The 21328-nt window shown below is 41.9% G+C and overlaps 1 protein-coding gene across 2 annotated transcripts in view; it reads right to left on the reverse strand.

The window, feature by feature from the left end:
* Positions 1–14393, reverse strand: part of arid1b (AT rich interactive domain 1B (SWI1-like)) — a 46669-nt gene extending 32276 nt beyond the window's left edge. For both annotated transcript variants that reach the window (XM_041958176.1, XM_041958175.1), the window contains exons 1-3: positions 13759–14393; positions 7063–7254; positions 1891–2034 (exon numbers count right to left, since the gene is read on the reverse strand). In XM_041958176.1, the coding sequence (XP_041814110.1) occupies positions 1891–2034; positions 7063–7254; positions 13759–14280 (858 nt within the window). In that variant the 5' untranslated portion in view covers positions 14281–14393. The remainder of the gene's footprint in view (positions 1–1890; positions 2035–7062; positions 7255–13758) is intronic.
* Positions 14394–21328: the final 6935 nt, after the last annotated feature.

A 21328-nucleotide genomic window follows, 5' to 3' on the forward strand; every position in this document is an offset into this window, starting at 1 on the left:
AATCAAACCCAACGATTAAATTAAAGTCAAAAAGCGCATGGGGCTGCGTTGGTGAGGGCGTGTTGTTTAAAGTATCACTGAGTTTAAAGGTTTATCAAACACTAAACAGCAGGTTCTAATATTCAGACAGGATTTCATGACTCTCGAGAGTCACAGCAGCAAATATTTGATCTTTTCCATTGATGATCACAAGGTAATTATTAGAAATATATCACATTCTCATTATGAAGTAATCTACAAGGACGCCAGATGACGTTGCAGCAAAAGTTGAGCATCAGATGAAAAGGCAGAGGATCATTTAAGTTAGTACATATTAATTCATGACAATTGAAAGTGGTTGACTGACAGCAGACATTAGGAGCGGCTGCCTCACCACACACTTCCACCTTTTTTCTTCCATCAACAGAACTTTATTAAGAACATACAAAAATCAACTAAGTAATCAGTGAATGGATTAAGAATCATATTGGAATTGATTTTTCCTACGCTGCTTCACTTTTCTCTCTGAGTTGTAAAACACAACATGATCCACTTGATCCAAAAAAACACAAATCAATAAAGTTAAGTTGTAACTCTCAGTTTCAGATGCTTACTGTCACATCATACAGTACATACATTGAATACTGAAGGAAAATAATCCCTGAATTCTGTTGGTTACTCTGAGGTTACATCAGAATCTCAATCTTGCTGGCAGCCTGGTGGCTGTTTTAAAATAAAAAAACTCCTCATTTGTGGAGTCAATGTAGTTATTTTGTTCCCTGTATTCAGTAGCTTGTACCCTCAAATGATTTAATTCAATTTAATCTTTCTACATAAAAGTATAACATTTAAGGCTATAATAACCCACAGGCAGACTTTTTTTTCTTGTTTTAAGAAGTTGGTCAAAGACAAAATGCTTTGTAAAGACATTTTTTCACAGCAGTCAGGGAGGTGTCGACCTTGCTGAAGCCTCTGGGGCTTTGCAATGATGCAAGAAAAGCTGATGGCCTCACCAGCAGAAACTTTAAACTCTCTGGAGGCTTCGACTGAGCCGTTTCCCTCTGAAACACCCGCTTTCATTTCAGTCTGGTCCACAAAAACACAGACGCTCTGCGACAGGACGAGGAAGGACGAAGATAACCAAAGATCAGAGGCAGAAACAACAGAGTTTGACTCTCAATAATCAATAATCCAGTTAAGAAGAATCTCTAATAGGGGCCTTTGCTGACCTAAATTTGATACATTACATTTGAATAAGTAACCTCCTGTTTTCTCATCTTGCTGGTTATTGTTAGAGATGGGATTTATGGCTCTTTGAGGGGAGCTGGATCTTGGTGAGCCATTCAGAAAACTGGCTTATTTGGCTCATTTTTATATTTATAAAAGTTTTAGGAAGGCAGTCTGGCTTTCACTTGTTTTATCTTGGAAATAACCACTGGGAGGAATGAATTTAGATATCCCACCAATATGAGTTTAAATTATTCTGAAATATTGATTATAACATTATTTGACATGTGTGGATTAGATTTTAAAGTCTGATCTGGATTAATTGTAAATATTCCACAGGGTGGCGCCACATCACTCTGCTTTGACAGTGCTTTGCTTTTTTTTTCACGTGAAGGCAGCGTGCACAAGGTGGCGTGATGATGCTATTTGCATATCTGATAAGCTCCGCGCAGCTGGGCAGCGCTCCTCCCCATGTAACCCGAAAAAAAAAGACTTGGTTCCCATCGTTCATGTTAACGAGCCGTTCAAAAAGAACCAGTTCGTTCATGAACGTCACAACACTAGTTATTGTGGTGATTTGCTGCTGATGTTGATGTCAGCGAGTGAGAACAGTGTTGATCTTCAGAAGAGAAAGAGCAGTGAGACGTTGCTCTCGGTCAGATCTTACAGTTTCATAGTTTCTACCTGTTGCGGCAGTGGGCGGGGCTGCATGTACGGTGGCTGGCTCGGGGCAGCGGGCTGCTGCTGGGGAGGGCTGAAGTACGGCGGCTGACCCGGCTGACAGTAACCACCCACGTTCTGCTGCTGCTGACTGTACTGAGAACCCATCTGAGGACAGACAAGAAGTATCAGTAGAATGAGTCTCTGATGAATAAATGAAGAGTCATCACCATGCAACAGGGACAGTGGGAGGAGCTATTCAGTTCTAGTCTACTCTAGTCCCATTCATTACTCCTACAGACACTAAGTGTGCTTCCACATGATTTTTCTGATCACCATCTTGCTGTTATATGGAAACTTGGTGGAAACAAATGTTTGGTAAATGACAATTGAAGCACTACCATTTTCTGGATGGACATGAAACTCTCCTGGTTCAATCATCAGTACAAAACATGAACAACTCTGTTAGAAAATACTCCAAAAGGCAACTGGACTTGTTTGAGGTTTTAGAAGACGTTTCACCTCTCATCCAAAAGGCTTCTTCAGTTCTAGAACTGAACGAACTAAAGAAGCCTTTTGGGAAAACCATAGCAGTACCATGACCTGGACGAATGAGCCTGCCAAGGTGCATTTCACTCAGAAGCTGCCATAACACAAACAATTGACAGCATAAAACAATTTACATCTTTTCTTCCAAATGCATCAACAACAAAGTGTTTGGAATTTACACCACTGACTGGCTGAGGCTCATGGGTAATGTAGGATCTAGGACTGAACGAAACGAAAAATCATATTACGATTTTTGGGATTCTTCTACAAGTCATGATGTTAAATATTGCAGCAATTTTTGCATTTAATTTTTACTGAAAAGAGTATAAACGAACAAGCATGTTCCCTCACATCATCAGCAACATGACTCTCTGTAGCAACAATATTCTATTCATGTGTTACTCATTCTACATTCTTCAAAAAAATTGCTTCTCCTGTGAATTGGATATTGCACTTGGCCATACTGCGATTTTGATTAACTGCTAAACCCTAGTAGGACCTGCGATTAATATCCACCTGTTGGTACATCGTCCGGACTGTAGTTGAAACATATTTAGAGGACTGTGCAGCTTCAGTTGAAATTGTATTTCCTACTTTCTGAGTGTTGTTTCTCACTCTGGTTTCCACTCTGTTGAAAACACACTATATTCCTGGAAAGTGACCTATATATCTAAATTCCTTCTCCTGAGAATTCATTATGTTCTCTGTAGTGCTGGGTTAAAAAAATGTATCCGCCGATTTTAAATCGATTTTATTTAAAAAAAATTGATTCTCGCGTCTAAAGATCAATTTTTTATACATAAATATATATATATATATATTTTTTTTTTCCTGTGTGAACTCTAACCCCACCAGTGACGTGACCATGACGTGACGTGACTCTATAAATAAGGACGTGACTCGCGCAGGCGTGGCGTGAAGATACTTCTCATAACAACATGGCGTCGGGCGGTAGCACCGAAGTTAGCCGAGCTCCAGATTTGAAATGACCAGACTCGCTTAAAGCGTATATCTGGAACTATTTCAGTTTTAGAAATGTCGAGGCAAAAAAGGAACTTGACAGGAGCAAAGCAATTTGCAAGGTATGCGAGATGGAGATAAAATTTTGTGGAAACACGACCAACCTCAGGAACCACATGCACCAAGACATCATGTCCAAGTCCACCGCCGGACCACAACACTAAAGCTTTGATGTGACTTTTAGACAGTTGAAAGTTCACGTTTAAAAAGTTTACATGTTCGCATTTTGAAAGCAATTGAATGTCTTATACTTCTTAAGATTTACTGTGAGATTTACTCTAAAGAAAAACTGTGAGACACAGTAGGTACCCTACCACTGCTGATGTTGTTTACATTAGTTTGATTACTTAGCCTGTAAGTAGCAGACAATCAGGAAACAGCTCAAAAAACGGTTTTAATGTCATTAGTTTTGCAGGTATCTGGCCATAAATGTTGACCAGATGATGGCACTAGATGAAAAGTAAGATAATGTACATCAGGTGAAAGGGGAGTTAAGAAGAGTTTTCTGTTCTCTTTAAGGCTGCATCACTGATGGATTTTACATTTGTTTTTGCTGTTGAAGCTTTAATGATCATTGTGAGCGACGCTCGCTCTGCCTCTCACAGTGAATCTGATATGTTATTAGATAACAAATTCTTCTGCCTATTCTCTAACAGAGCACAAGTCCTGAAAGACATCCTGAGTTGGGGCTCTCAGTTAGTTTTTGTTTGTTCTCAGCGTTGTTGGATACAAATAATACAGTATAATCTACACAGTAGACATGAATGAAAGCTGAAAATGGGGAGGGAGTGCTTATCTCATTATTATCATATTGTTGTTGGTGCAAGGTTTTCTCGCACCAAAAAGGAAAAAAGAGGAAGAATTACTTTCAGCCTGATCTGACCTGAGGTGAACTTAACTTAAACTTAACTTAAATTACATTTACATTAACAAAATGGCATTACAGTACCTAAAAGGTTTCACTTATCTTTTTTTATACTATAAGAACAGGAAGGAAACCAGTTCCCAGTTCCTGTGAACTGCTGGTCTCTGCTTTACTGAAAAAAATTGGTCACATTAATCCTCTAAATTAACATTTACACCATTTTTAAAAAGGTGCACAGAACAGCTGAGATTGAATCAGGACTGAAACACTTCCACAGACCTTCCTCCTCAGATCATTATCTCCCTAAAAGCACATCCTCTTCTCTGGAATAAAATGCCACAAAATGCAATAAGGCGCAACCTCCCTGCAATCTGTGAGAAGTGGAGTTCTGAGCAGCTGCTGGGGGACCGGAGGATTAACTGACTTGCTCAAGAGCACCTCCCGCATGTACTCAGACACTCAGTTGTTACTGGTTTTTAATCGACGGTGCCAGGCAACAGCAACTACAGTGTGACATCAGTGTGATGATGTAAGCAGGTGTCAGCCATGTCTGCTGTCAGAACCAGACTGAGTGGAGCAAAGGCCACAAACTACAGCAGACAGGATCATCTGATCAACAGTAATCCACAAAAATCTTAATCAGGGATATGGCCACAAAATAATATCATCATGATATTTCAGCGATATTGATATTCTTGCCTTCAAATATACAGTAAAACTAAACAAAAATGGTTTAGAACTCACAATAGCTGTTAAGGTCTCCTGGAGGGATTTTGGGCTCCCCTTGTACTCAACCAGGTGCCTCTGCTTGAGGCTTTTTTACACTTCTTATATGTAACTGTGTTTTGCTGCACGTCATTTTTGTGTTCCATCTTTAATGGAGGCAAATGCCTGCAGATTGTTATTTTCAGACTGTTTTAAAGTCAAGGATGAACTGTCCACAGTGTGGGTTAAGGACATTTAGAGCCTTTTTTTAAGCAGTCAGAAAGCCCACTGTGGACAAAAAACCTCCTGAAACCAGAATCAATCTAAGCACCACAGAGGGGGAAGTTGACTGGTCCAATTTCATCTGGAATCAGAGTTAATAAAGGAAGAGTCCCGGGGCCACCTGGGGCCCCGCTCACATAAAAGTCATTACGTTTCCTCCCTCTGCCTCCATGTCTTCATCAGAGCCTGTGCAAGCAGAGATGACAACACTGACACAAGTTCCCTCAGGCTGAACAAAAAGAAAATGTCTGTCAACCTGATGATGTAATAACATCACTGTTACTCCGTGATGACAATCTTTCTTTGTGAGAGGCTTCGGGGAGCAAGACGACATCAGAGGATCGAAGGAGGAAAAGCTGTGGGGGGAAAAAATTGTGATTGGAGTAATGTACGACCTGAGAACAGAGACTTCAGCAGGAAATCGTCTCAGAAAACCACCTGAAATCTTCTCAACAACAGCAGAAACCTGGATGCAATAATCCTGCTTTCCTCAAGGTTTTTAAAATTGTTTTGGTATTTTAACTTTTACCAGAAAGATAAAAGACAAAATACTGGGAAAACCAGCACATTGTGGTAACACATCATAGACCACTGAGCCCCCACTGGCTTCAGATAACACCAGTCAATACCTGCAACAAGTCCATCCCTAGCTTCCTGTTTTTACAGGAAATAGATATATATGCAGAATTAAATAGGACTCTGCTAGCTCCCAATGAACCCGGCCAGACCTGTACGTGAATCTACGACCGAACACAGCCTCAAAGAAACAGAGGCCAGCTTGACAACAGTAAACATAAATTACACACATGATCTACTTCAACAACAAGTAAAGTTATCAGGAAACTCTATAAATCACCTCTCTGCTGCAATTCCCTGTCAAACTGGCCTCCGTCGGTCTCAGATGCTATTGTCCCGTTGTCCAGTGTCTCTGATCAGTTAGCAATAGTTAGCGGTTAGCTTACTTCAGCAACAAGCACACCTATCTGTCATCAGGGAAATCTAAATCACCTCAGTAAAGTTAATGTACTCCTGTTGTCAAACTGGCCTTTTAACATTTAATGACAAGCCCAAATGGTTCCACTGTAGCTCAGATCAAAATAACAACACTTTCCCCTCCAGCCTGAATCATTGGAACTGATTTAACAGACTGAAATTAAACTCTCAGCATTTTCAGTCTAATTTTAAATTCCCTGTGGTCTGATTCCAGCTACAACAGCCAATCACTAAAGTTGTTTAATTTTCTTGTATATGACGTATCAGAGGCAGCATCAGTCATCAGTAAACCCAAACCAGCAGTCTGGAGTCTTAAAATAGCCTCAGCCCAGTCTGCAACAGGAATAGTCTGACCCGGCCTGGCCCGGAACGCTCTTCAGCAGCCATGTGGGCTGACAACATCAATGGCTCCGTTGTCTTCCGAGCAGCTCGTTCACAGTGACAAGGTGGTGATGCTGGAGATGAATCAGCAGGACGACTCCACGAACAGACCCTCAACTCAAACTCTTTGAAAACAAGTGAAGTCATAGCAGCGTCAGTGTGGCAGGAAACAGTGAAGCAGCAGACGGCGCTCAACATACAGTAACTGCTTCAACTGTTTCATCACACAGCAGTACAAACTCTGATGATGGAGGAAACAAATGTGCCTTAGAGAGCATCATGAGATACAAACACTAACTAAGAAGTGTAAAGACGGAGAGATAAGATACACAATAGACTTTTATCCTTTAATTATTTCATGAAGTTGTTTCCTTTAACGTCGTGGACAGAGCGTCTCCTACCTGTTGCTGAGGGTACTGCATCCCTCCCATCCCCATCTGCCCTCTGCTTGGCATTCCCATCGGGTATCTATGAGGGGAAGGGGAGCCGTAGGGCTGGCCGGAGTACGGCGCCCCCTGCTGCTGAGAGTACGGGTTGTTGCTCATACTGTAGAGCTGAGAGCGCTTCATCGCCATCGGGTCCATGGGCGGCACCTGGAGCAGAGAGATAATTGGTTGGTGAAACATTTTCAACTTGAGCTTTTTTCTTTTAGGTTTAGCACTCTGACTACAGGTTTACAGTGAGCTTAAAGTTTGTTTCCAAAGTTTTAAAAGATCAAGAATGAACTTTGAACTTCAACATTTAGACCATCATCGATCTTTAGGCCAAGAAAAATGTATCTATCTACGATCTAATCTACGATTCCCTGACAAATTGGCCAGCTCCATCTGACAACGATCACATGATGTAGTCGCAAGCTTCAAAAGAGACCTTAGGGTGAGACTATATATAATATTCAGATACATTTGGACCACTAAAGGAACCAGCCCAGTCTGAAGTGATCTATCAGAGTTCATCCCTGCTCTCAGATGTTTAACTCAACTGGCCATAAATGTTGACCAACTCAACTCTTCTTCAAAACTGATGGATTTCCTGCTCTATCAAACCAGGTCTGCAGTTTGGTGAAATATGAAAACTCAATTGACTCCACTGAGTGTTTAACACCCAGCTTTCTACAGCAGGCCTGATGCTGTTGACACATGAACCAGAACTCAAAAAGATGTTTATGAGTGGTGAGCATTCAGGCATCAGGAATCTCCTTAATAAATGCCAAGTTGGATATATCTTAACTTTCTGGAAAACATGTGTTTTCCAGTTGTAACTATGACTCAAATGGTCACATGAATGCCATTTACAAGTTGTACATTGATAATTTTCTAGGTGTAGTTGCAAAACACCGCTGTCCGAATCAAGACATCAGTGCAGTTTAAAATGAACAAGCAGGTTGAAGACAGTTCGCCCCAGTGCATGTGGAGTTTGCCCAGCCAGTGGGGGACAGTAAACACATCACAGGCTAATGTACCATCAAGTGAGAGTCAGGTGGGCGGGTGGGTGGTTAGCTGGGGGGGTGGGGGACTTCAGTGAACCAAAGAAACTGACAACTGAGACTAAACTCTTATGTCAGAGCTGATTTAACTGAAGCAGCACTCAGACAAAATGTGAGCAATCCAAAAGCCTGGGAGGCCACTTTGAACTGGAGTCACGCCTGGGTACGCCTTAATATTCACACACACAGGCACACACAGGCACACACAGGCGCACACAGGCGCACACACACACACGCACACACGCACACGCACGCACACACTCTGCATTTGACACACTGACACAATAGTAGGTGAGAGTGACTCGGTGAGAACAGATGTTTCACAACTGCTCAGACGGCTAAAAGGGCTAAAAATAGAAACCATTTGTGGACTCCATGCACAAAACATGTTCCAGACTTTTAATCCTGTTCTTTAATCATTTCTTTGAATGACACCTTTTCATCAGTCACCTGGGGAGGAAATAAAAACAAACAGTCCAGACAGCTGGCTGCAGACAGAAAATGATCACACTGGAAAACTCCTCATCAATAATCCAGATGTAAACAGAATGAACAGAGCTCAGCACAAGATCTGACAGTTTGAGTGTCATAAAGCTTCATGACATGACAAGTTTCGATGTCTTAAAGTAGCTGATTGGAGCTCAGTTACCTTCAGTAAATCAGACAATATGAAGATATATATCATGGGACGATATAAATTGGTTAACCATCAGGACTTGGTTACTGTTAATACAGAGGTTGTATGAGGCTACTGATTATATATTGTTTTTTTCTATGATTTTTGCATCAACATGAGAAATTATCTTGTTTAATCAGGTATTTAGTATACTTTGCAAGCCAGAGACAGACATTCCTGTCCAATTGCTTCTGGTCATGTCTTTAAATTGTTCTTTTCTGATAGTCAAAAACCCAAAGATATTTATAAAACAGAGACAAAAAGAAATCACCACATTTGAGAAGCAATAATTGACTTAAACAATTAATCGACAACAAAAATAGTTGGAAATAATCTGTAGAGTGACTCATCGATTAATCGAAACACTTCAGATCTAAAACTAAGCAATGGAAAGTACTTTACATGAAAGATGCTGTGCAGGATAAAATCCTCTGTACTGTTCATGTGCATGCAAATGTATATTCTCATGATGCTGAGCTAATAGTAGACAAAGGTTCATCTGTTTCCATTATTTCAGAGAGGACTTACCAGACCCTCCTTTCCTACATGTGACCATGCTGCTCCTTCAATAGACAAAAAACACCCGTTAAAGGATGTTTGCATGTTACAATATCTCATTGTAGACATTCGACTACAGGCTTATTTGTCATGGTTAAGTCAGGTGCTTCTCTGCTAGGGCTTTATTTATTTCTTGCTCTATATATGTGTATTGAGGGCAACAAATTTGTTACTGCTACCAGTCGTGATGACCCCTTTGACCCTCCTACTGTGCAGAGGGCACCTACAATACCAAGCACAGTGCCACAGACTGCACTGGAGACAAGGGTACAGGAGATGGAGTGTGCAACAGGCAAACTACAACTCAAAACAGATGCTGTGCCAGTACAGCAGAAGCTGAGGAGACTTCCTGTCTTTGTGAGGCAAGCTGTGACTGATGAGCTCAAAGATCTACAGGAAAAGAACATCATTGAACGTGCTGATGCATCTCCACGGGTCTCCTCCACAGTTGTAGCCCAGAGAAAGGAGACAGGAAAGCCTCACATGTGTGTTGACCTCAGAGAGTCAAACAAGTCAATCATCAGTGACTGTCATCTGAGTGACACATGGACAAGCTGTTCACTAATCTGTGAGGAGCAACAGTCTTTTCTACCATCAACCTAGCCGCTGCCAATCAGCAGATGAAGCTACATCCAAACAGCTGTCACTTCAATGCATCTACACTAACAATGGTGTTTCCCATTTTTGCTAAATTCTATTTAGCCTCACTGCGGTCCATCAGCCTTTCAAAAAATGATGATGACCATACTGGCAGGCCTACCAGGTGTACAGTCCTTGCGGCCATGAGACAAATGAACTTACATTCAGGTGTGATATGAACTGGCCATAGATAACTGACTTGTTGTCCGAGGCACTGATCACTTGGTTGTTCCCACTTTGCCACGATACAGAATAGTGCACATGAGGGGCACCAGGGACTGGTGTGTACATGAGCTACATGGTGGCCACAAATAGACAAATATGTATAGACTATGTTGGCTTCATGTGTGTCATGATAACAATGACTGTATCACTTATTGCAGTGGAACTGCCAGATGGACCATGGGAAAAGCTGGCCTTTGACACAACAGGTCCTTTAAGTCTGCCACATGGGGCTGCCATTATGCCATCACCCTCACAGACTATTACAGTAAGTGGCATTTGTCTCTACAGAGGTAATTATTTGCTTCGTAACTTCAGTGTTCAGTCATGAAGGAAAGCCTTCCTACCAGGTCTCTGACAAGATGCTGGTTTACCCCCCATACCTATGCCAACTTTCTGACAGCGAGAGAGGGATAAAGCACCTGCGCTCCAGTGTCTACTATCCGAGAGCAAATTGAGCCATCAAGAGTTTTAACGTGGTGCTGAAAGAGAGTATACAGAATGCCAAAATTGAACAGACCATGAAAACAAGCAGTAACAGAGCTCTTACAGAACTATCGTGCTACACCACATGATATGGGAGCTACAGGAGCTACACCATTTGAGCTGCTGAGGAATAGGAAGATGCACATGAAGTAATCTATCCGTCCTGTCTCACAAAAAACTAAATCACATAAACAACTGGAAGAGACTGTGAGACACAAGCACAGAGGACCAATAAGTACACAGACAGAATGACAGAGGAAAAAGTGCCCATGTTCCAAGTGAACGACCAGAGACCTGAACATGTACATTAGGGATTATCCACAATCACAGAACCTCTGCCAGCCATAAAGAAAGTGGGAGAAAGTACTCACCTGGTCAGTGAGTATGGTGAGTGGAAGCCATCACAATTTACAGGCTTTACAAAGGAGGATCTAGCCTCCACCAGTAAGGACAATGAGACTGTGCTTGATGGGCTCACTGTGCCCAAGAATGCACTTCATAATGCACCTTAACCAGGCCCAAGACGGAGCCTGACAGCCAGAAACCCCCCTTCATGGTTGATAGGTTTTGTAAGGTAAAGAAAAAGGAGACAAGGCCCATGGACTGAGAGCACTGTCCAAACTGAAACTAAGAGGTTCTCATACTAATCTGAGTTACTTTAAACTGAGCAATGCTAGGTGCGCACTTTGGCTTTGGATTTAAAAAATGGCTATCACCTGGTATACGAACCAATAATGGCTATTCAGTGATTCATTTTGTTGATTTGTGTTGGTTCTTTCTGATACCAAGCAGGATGTTGTTTCAATTAGAATGCTTCATTTTATTTGTTACATAAAAAGACTCCTTCAGGGGTACAGGAGATGTTGTGTCATGTTGCTACAGTGAGAAACAGACTGAGGGCGCTACAGGACACGGCAACGTTATGTGCAACAATTCATTCACATAATTGATTTGTCAAGCAAAACAAAATAAATCTACAACTATTTTGATCATTAATCACTCAAGTCATTATTCAGGTAAAAATGGCAAAACTGCTTTTCTTGGTTTTAAATCTTAGTTAACTGATTATATTGGGGTTTTGGACTGCTGGTCAGTCAAAAAACAAGACATTCAAATTTTTTCCAGGAAAAACTGTTAAGGTGCAACATATTTCTCTCTGGTCATAATGCCCGGTGAAAAATATTTCCCGAGTTACACGTGAATATATCCTGGCTCAACACGCGGATGTCTGCACTCTCTCTCCTCTTTCAATATTTTCACATCTAACTCAATGAATTAAGGGTTTATTTTGACCAAACCAGAGTTGGTGGTGGTCATTGGTGGAACCGTGGAAAGACGAACCAAGCCGGTTTTGGTGAGTTTTATTTTGTTTCTGTCAAGTTTAAATGAGTGTGTGTGTGTGTTATACAATAGTAAAATTACTGTTTCTGTAAATGGAATCTGGTGGCTTTGAAAAGAACGATATGGCAGCTTTTTCTGGTTTAACAAATCCTTTCCATAATGTTGTGAGACACTTAGACTACTGTAACAATCTGAGGCTGTCAGTGACAAAAACAAGCACTTTAAGTACACGTACACTGACAGTACGCAACGACCCAGAGGGATTACATTGCAGCCGGTTTCGTGATTGCCGGCTGCAAGACTCTTGCTCAATACTGGATCAATTTCAGAACTTGTTGTCCAATCAGTAACTTGTCTTGGGCACAAAAACATGGGAAAACACAGATAATATTGGGATTTCTCCCAAGCTGAAATCTTCAAGGACATGGGGACCAGCAGAACAATGGATATCTCCATTGTGATGGCCATTTTTCACTTTTTTCTTATGTTTTAGAGACTGAATGATTAATCATGATAATCACCAGCAGATTAATCAATAACAAAAAAATCTTTACTTGAAGCCCTATATGCAAGTGATGTAAAAAGCATCCTACTTTATTATGGTAAAGTCACACACTGAAACGCCTCCACAGTGTACATTATTTAATGAGCAGTGGTTATGGTGAGTTGTCCCTGACATGAAACAAGAATGACTGGTGGCAGGAGGGATGGACTGGGGCTGAGGCCTCCAGCAGGCCCGGACTGCTGTGGGGCCAGCTGGAGGAGCATGACGAATATTTAGCTCCAGTGTTATGCTGGTGGTAATAGGCACATGGCTAATCTGCATGTGTGAAGGTCAGGGCTCTTGTGTGGAGATGGGGCCATAACGGGCTCCCTGCCAACTAAGTTGAGGCCAGATCTCAAGCTGAAAGGAGCAACACAGACTGCTGATAAAACTTAGAAAATCCTCTCCACACGGTGGGCAATTAGCATGACAGAGAGGGTAACAAAAGATGTGGAAACAACTTAACGACCACTGACACCTCAAATGACTTCAAAAGAGATAATTAGCATATGAGAAGCAATTAGCTCATGACAGATGTGAATGGAGCTGTCAAAAAACGGCAAGCGGGCGCAGCTACTTGTCCGGTCCTGTCACCATATCTCAGAGTCCTCAAACTTTATTTCACAATACAAACACAAAATGTAATTAAAGAGTATGTCTCAGTCCTTACAGTAAGTTAACTGCCTTCATACATAACTGTTCCTTACTCTTCAGGCCTGTACGGCTCGGTTAACAGTAGCTAAAATGCTAAGGGTAGCTTAGCCTAGCAAGCTAAATACGGAGTCACCTTGGACACGGAATCGAAACACTGACTTTACTAACTACTGTTAACTCGTATGGCTATTATTTATTGTTGAATGTGCAACTGGTTAATTCAGGACGAAGCTTTATTTAAGTTACGGTCAAAATGTCCAAATATCTATGTCCAATTGTCTAAATGACGTCTATCTGCAGTGGAAATGAAAAAACACACACCTAGCTCCCCAGCTAACTGACGTTATCTATTTGGGTTAGCATAGCGGCTAAATGGGTGACATAACGTAGGCTAGCAGTTTAGCTGTGATAAAATGACCATTTTTCATGAATCAGAGTAGTTTATTACTAGCTAACAACAGTGGACGGTAGTTTAAAAATGCTTTATTCACCTGTGGTCTGCCGCTGCCCTGCCCGTTGTTCCCTGGGCTCATGGTCGGGTGATTTCTTTGTTGTCCTCCCCAGCCATGAGTAGCCGAGCCGTACTGGGAGCTCATGTCTTTAGCCAGCCCCATGCTCGGCTGTTGTTGTGCAGAAGGATTATTATAATCTGGATATCCACTTCCATAACCTCGCATCATCGTGCTCGGAGACGTCAATAACTGATTCAAAGTCGGTGTAGCTCCGGACGGGTGCAGCTGCTGCTGACTCTGTCCGGGGAACCGCTGAAATCCTCCGTTGTTGCCGCCGCCAACTCCACCTCCAGCCGGGGAGCTGGTAGCAGTCATAGCCGCTTTGCTGTGGTTAGCAGCGACCGAGTTGCCGCTGCCCGGGCCCATCAGGTTATTCCCCTGTCGTGAAGGACTCATCATGCCCCCATATCCACTATTCCCATAGCCGGGTCGATAATTCGGGTAGTGGTTATACGGGCTGTTGTTGTTGTACCCTTCGTGGGAGTTCTGAACCTGATCCATAGTGTTGTGTACCGAGTGCGCCGCTGTTATCCCAGTCCTTGGGCTTTGTTGTCCGCCATGTTGATCAAAGCTAGGCCCTCCTCTTCCATTCCGATAATAATGATTGAACTCGGAGCTGGTCCCAATCGGAGGAGGGTTGTTGTTGGTGGTGTTGGTAGCTGATCTCAGACTGGCATCCATCCGCTCCTCCTCCTCTTCCTCCTCCTTCTCCTCCTCCTCACTGTTATTCAGCTGGTGCTGATGGCGCTCCTCCGCTCTGATGTTCCCCACCAGGAGGATGTTTTCTTTTCCTCCATGATGTTGTCGGTCCTCGCTGCTCTCTCCCCGCGGCTCCCTCTGCTCCTGCTGGATGTTGTTTATGATGATGTTGTTGTGGGTTTGCCGCTGGTGGAGCTGCTGGATGAACTGGCTGAACGACGGAGGTGTGTGGTGGGATGATGATGATGATGATGATGGTGGAGGAGGAGGAGGAGGTCCAACAGTACCAGTAACCGCTCCGCCACTGGCGCCGAGGTTTTTCACTTTACGCCCGCCGAGCATTCCCTTTTCCATGTCGTTTCCAGCCTTTCTCCCCTTGTTCCACTTCGTCCAGCGGAGGTGTTTGTTCCCCGGAGCCTGGCTTGGATCATCTCCACTGCGTCGCTCCGTCTACATTATTCGCTGTGATCTCTAGATGATGGTGCAGCTCCAGAAGAACCCCCCAGTTGTCCCAATGAAACATCGACTTCTTCTTGCCGTCTGATACCGGTGCTGATGCCACTTGCGCAGCCTGGTCAGGTGCACATGGCCCGGGCAGTTTTTCCCGGTCACTCCGATGGGCTGGGAGCAGGCACGGTGGGGCTCAGAGAATAACAACTGAAGGGAAATTTGAGATGAAAACTCAAATTAAATATCAGAATATTGTTTCCTTTAGTTTCTAGTCTTGTCTTAAGGTAGAACAGGTTCACATACACAATGGACCTCCCCATTCATCCCCACATAGCATCACACGTGCCTTATGTAAACCCCATTGCCTACAGGGCCTATATATACGTACCACCATGTAATACCTATATACACATACACAATCGTTCATACTAGGCCTGCAACTAAATATAACAACCATATAAAATGTAAGAAAATAATGAAAACTGGTTGCCACAGTTTTGTGCAAAACCCAAAAATGCCAAATCTACTCTCATATGACTACAAACAATTACCAACCAAATTCCAACAATTTTTACCAAGTAAACCAGTGATTTTTTTGAGCACAAGACACAAATAATCAAAGAAATATCACAGCACACACATAGAATCTGTCTTTTAAACCCAAAAAGGAATCAATAATCAAAGAGCTGGTTCTCAAAGTCCTGAACCATTTTCCAGAGTCTGACAGAGAAAACAGACAAATGCTTCTTGTTGTTTTGGTGTAACAGCTATAATCCTTCTTTTATCATAAATGTATACCCTTATGGAGTTCATATTGACCAGTACTGCACCTCCTGCTTTCCAGTTTAAACTGACTCACTGGCTCCTAAACTCCTCAGATTTCACAGCCTGATTAATAGACTGATAAAATGGGACATTTTACTGTTTAAACCTCATAAAATTCCATTTGAAGTCAGATCTACACACACACGTTTCCCCAGACTGCACTGAAAACAAGTCCAGTGTATAAACCTCCCACACAAAATCTAAGAACATAAGGTCTCTGCAAACTCACAGCTGGGAAACATGACACACTATAAGTCTGTCTGGGATCATTACAGGAATGTTATGATGATATATTCTGAGTGCTACGGCTTCAAACAAAGTGCTTGTTGGATTGTGTAACTGTCTGAAGTTCAGGCTTGAAATGAAGATGTTCGCATGAAAGTTTCATCATAAAGAGGGTCAAGATGAAGGGAATTATACAAATGTAGATAAAAACGCACACTTTCACACAGTCTCTCAAAGACATTTGTGAAGTTGAAAACGCAATTTGTTGCATATTTCTATCCACTACTGACAGTTGGAGATAATTCTCCAGTTGGTGCCTTTGCAGATGAATAGGACAAAACACCTTCCACACCTCCTCCTCCTCCATGCTTCATGGTGGGAACCCTGCATGGATGCAGAAGTCATCCATTCACCTTCTCTGCATCTCAAAAACTGTTGAAACCAACGGTCTCAAGTTTGGAATCGGTACAGGTTTTCGCTGATCTAATGTCCATTCCTTGTGTATCTGGGCCCATGCAATTCTCTTCCTCTTGCTGGTCTTCCTCAGTAGTGTTTTTTTTTTGTTTGTTTTGCAGCAGATCAACCATGAACCATGAACAAAGTATTTACTTTGTTGAGCAGTTCAGTAGCTAAATAGGGCAGTTTACTGTATACCAACATTTCCTCTGCACAACACAACTGATGGGCTCAAACACATTAAGAAGAAATTTCGCTAATGAACTTTTTAAAGGTGAATACCTCATGAAACTGGTTAAGAGCCAATATGTCAGCGAGACATCTAAAATATAAAACATATTTTACTTTGTTTGACACTGTTTACTACTTAATTCCATATATTCTTTAATAGTTTTAATGTCTTCAGTATTAATATGCAATTTAGAAGATAATCAAAATAAAGAAAAATCATTGGATGAAAAGGTATGTGCAAGCTTTAACTGGCACAGTAAATAATAATCATCAATACTTACTGATAAGATAAAATGCAGTAAAAATACAAACACTAATTAGATGATTTTCACAAATAAAAAGGAAAGTGTTGCCTAAACATGAGAGATAATGCTGAACTCTTTCTCTCTCTGTGTGTGTGTGTGTGAAGAGTGCCCGGCAGGGACCTCCCACAGCAGCACTGGAAACAACCCAGTCAAGTCAAGCAGGGAAACTGGGTCAGAAAGCAGCAGCAGCTCTCAGAAACACTCTGATGAAAACACAGTGTTCTGCTCTGCTGCTGAACACGAGACGCAGACACTGAACATCACATGCTAAGTGACATTCAGAGCCCATCAGCCTCAAAACACATAGCTGCAGAGCGCCCAGTACGCTCTCTGTTCCTCGAACCTCCAGTCTGTTGTATGGGTTTACATGCATATGAGCACCTGGTTATGAGCTGGTTTTCCCAGTATCCCAATTACGTGTTGCCTGTGTCTGCGTTGTTTTTTTTTTTCTTGCGTGTTCACCCCAAACAGCCACTTGAAGTCAAAGGAAGTGTCATAGCCATCCTGATACAATTGCTGGCCAATATTTTCAGTGGCCCAACCTGGCCACCCGCATGAAAAAATGGTGGGGGCTCCACTGTCTGCAAGCAGTTCAGGAGGTTTAAGGCTGGATCTGCAGATTCCTCACATTATCAGATTATCTGTGCCGAACGTCCGTACAGACCAAGATCCAAGACCAGATTTTGTGAGGTGAATCTGGGATGAATCGGCCCAAAACTCCTGTAGTCTGTTCAAGGTTTAAGTAAGCATTTACTGGAATTACAGCCTAGCACCTCTTAATGTACAGCGAGCAAGCAAACTCCAGCAGGTAAAAAGTGGAAAAATTGTTCAGATATACGGTATTATATATAATTTTGCAGCATGAGACTTTTTTGCGCCATTTGTGATCTTTCCTTCTGTAACCAGGAAATCTCTAACTTATTTATTCAGAACTAAAGTCAGTTTCTCCAGCTGGAAAGATTAATTTTTGTGATAAGTACAGTGTGATATTTGGTCCACCTTGTAAATCAGTCTCTGGTTGTCCATGGTGACTGCTGACAGGAAACATTTGGGATGTCAGCGTTGATTCTGACCAATGAAAATAGACCGGAGGTAGAACAAGAGTGTGAAACATGTTGCCATGTCATCTTACTTTCTTCCTGTTTTGCTGTTTTTGGTATTTTCCTGGGATGAAACCTTTGGGCAGTGGGTGTGTAGCCCCCAAGCAGCACACAGGTGAGGTCAGGATGCTATAAAAAGGTAGCAACTAGGTGCTGGATCATAAGAAACATGGATCGAGGAACCTACAAAAATGGCAGACACAGTTTGTTTACAAACAGTAACCAACAATTCCCGGTCATGGTACAGCTTTAAGAACTCTATTGACTTTTAGGGGTCAAAAAAACTTGTTTTAGCTCTTCAAGATATTTTTGCATATTTTACCTTCTTTAGGTGGATTAAAGATTGATACACAATGAACCGGTTCTGTTCTCTCATAGAAATCTGAATTCACACTTTGAGATAATTTGTGAAATCCTGACTGAAACCAACAGAAAATAACAGCATGCTGCCATCTGCTGGTTTTCTCTGATGACACAACTCCAGTCTAAACGAACCTCACAGTCTGACTGATCATCTGCTATAATGAAGCAAAGTTTCTTACAAAGTTTACATTTGTAGCATGTGGTGCCTTTTACACCACACTCTGGTGATTTATGACAAATATTTTAAATGCAGTCATCATGGCAAAACTCTAAATAGAGCATCAATGAAAAAAAAGGTTACGCCTGCTTATTCTAATTCACTCAAATGATGTTTCGATCACACATCTTCCTCAGGTCATATGGTTTGAAAAACGGCAACCACACCCATATTTATAAATCATGTGCACCAACAGGCTGACGAGCTCTATGGTGGCAGGTAAGATTAACCTTTCAAGCTGCTCAGGGTGATAAACACCAAAAAAACAATTAGCGATTCCATAAAGCACACTGAAAAAAGGAACACAGAGAAAAACAATAATACAAAAAGGCCTATTTCAAAATATCAAATGTACATTTTATATACACCCACATTCAAAAATATATATTGTATTAAAGTTAGAGGAAAAAGGGGAAGAAATCTTAAATTTATGTACAGAAACTGGGTCACAACACCCCTCTATAACAGTTTAGCTAGATCAAACTTCAACAAAGAAATTTACACAGCTTTTGCATCTATAAAACTTAAACTTTACAAAATGTATGTCAGGGTTTGAAATAAAAACATGCTGCTAAGAAATTGTCAGGAAATGGGGACTAAGGGAGAACTATGGGGTAGAACCCACATGCAGACACACAAGGGGGTGCTTAGTTCAATTAATTAAACACAAAGAGAAACACAACTTAGGAAACTATGGTAACACACACACTATGGACATCGAAGGCAACACAGGGAAACAATGAATAAACATAGAACACGCAAACTCAACGGAGCGGGGGACAAGACTAAGACAACCCAAGAAACTCACTAACACATAACAATGACTAAAATAACGAACAGAAAACGCTCCCGTAGGAGGAAGAAACTAACTACTATGACAGACCTTGAGAACTTAACTAACAAAACGACAGAAACAAAGATCACTCCTGAAAACTTGGAGGAAAATAACACTACTAAGAAATAAAACAAAACCAAGGAACAATCTATCAAAGAACTGAAATTCGCCAATAACTAGCGAAAACAAAAGAAAGCTTGACTATACAAATTATAAAAAAAGGAAAACTCACAAGGAACACGGCACGGACTTGAACACAGACAAAACAAGGGACATCTCAGACATGAACAGAAACACTCACTGAGGGACTATGGCGATGGCTATGGAAAGGGAATGCAGACAGCAAGGAATCACAGACACCGACATGAACAAAGGTAACGCAACAAGAAACACTTAAATGAAACACGACACACACTCACTATGGGGGCTATGGCTAGGACTAGGACTATGACTGTGGCTGTGGCTGTGGCTGTGGCAAGGGAACAGGACAATGAGATAGCGCAGACAACGACCCGACAAAGACAGTGGAGAAGACACAGACTTAAATACACAAGGAGGGAACACTAATGACAGACAGGTGGAAACAATCAGACAATCACGAGGGAGGGAAAACACAGGAAGTGAAGTAAACCAAAACACATAACATTAACCTTCAAAATAAAATAGGATATGAGAAAACCCAGACAAAGACAACACACAAAAGGAAACTTAACAAAACCAACGTGCAGAGCAGGGGTCATGACAAAAATCAAATATAAACGTTCATTTATTAATCCCCAATTATTCACAACAAAAATAAAATAGACAAGATGTGCCAATGTGTTTTTGCAGACATCAAATAAAACATGGTTTATCATTGCGCGGAAATCCTCCAGTGTTGTGATACAGACGTTTATTGACACATCCTCCTCTGTTGTCATCGATGAACATATCCTCATCTGTTGTCATCGATTAACATTGTCCACCACCAGTTACCGTCTACTCGTGGACGCGCAGCCGTTTGTTGTTGTTTGGCCAGCTGTTCCTCTCTCTGCCTCCGCGTCCTCCTTTCAACGAGCTCCTCGTCCGTGTACTCTGGCTCAAAACGGTGACGTCCATCGTAAACAAAGTCATCGTCCACCACCTCAGAGTCGGAAAAATATTCATCCATTTTGTGGAAAATAACAGACGCAAACTACAGCTAAACTAGCCAACCGCTGCAGAGTTAGCCGTGTCGTGGCTGGTTGATCGCAGCGCGCGGCGCTCGAAAATGACGTCATCCACGTCAGAAGTAGTTGTCTAGAGACACTGGATGTTGATAACATGCCACCACGGGCTCAGAGGGGAATAGCGCCAGCATATCATAACAAAATATTGGAATATGAACGAGTTTCGCCGAAGATTATGCGTTTATAGAGGCTACGCACAGGTGCCCCCATTACTCGCATTATACGGATATACCCGCCGCTCTTCTAGGGCTAATTTCTTCAAAACGACTCCAAATGCCACCAAAGTTGTCTGGGTGTCTAAATGGTCGTATTTAATGCTACAAATAAAGTCCAGGTTGTAAAAAACGAAAGTTATCCTTTAAGGCTTGAACAGGACCAGTACATATGGATGAGGGATGCTTCCACATTTTTACATTTGACACAGTATGGACTAATATCTGGGTATATGGAGGATAGTTTTGCTTTTGAGATATGGGCCCTGTGAACCACTTTAAATTGAATTACGCAATGACGTGCACAGAGTGAGGTTGAATTGACCAATTTGAGTATGGAAAACCAAGTGTCCTCTGACAAGGAGAAACCCAAGTCCTCCTCCCATGCTATTTTACACTTATCTGTGGGAGCACTCTTAAGAT

This window comes from Chelmon rostratus, chromosome 18, assembly GCF_017976325.1.
Source record: "Chelmon rostratus isolate fCheRos1 chromosome 18, fCheRos1.pri, whole genome shotgun sequence".
Taxonomy (NCBI): Eukaryota; Metazoa; Chordata; class Actinopteri; order Chaetodontiformes; family Chaetodontidae; genus Chelmon; species Chelmon rostratus.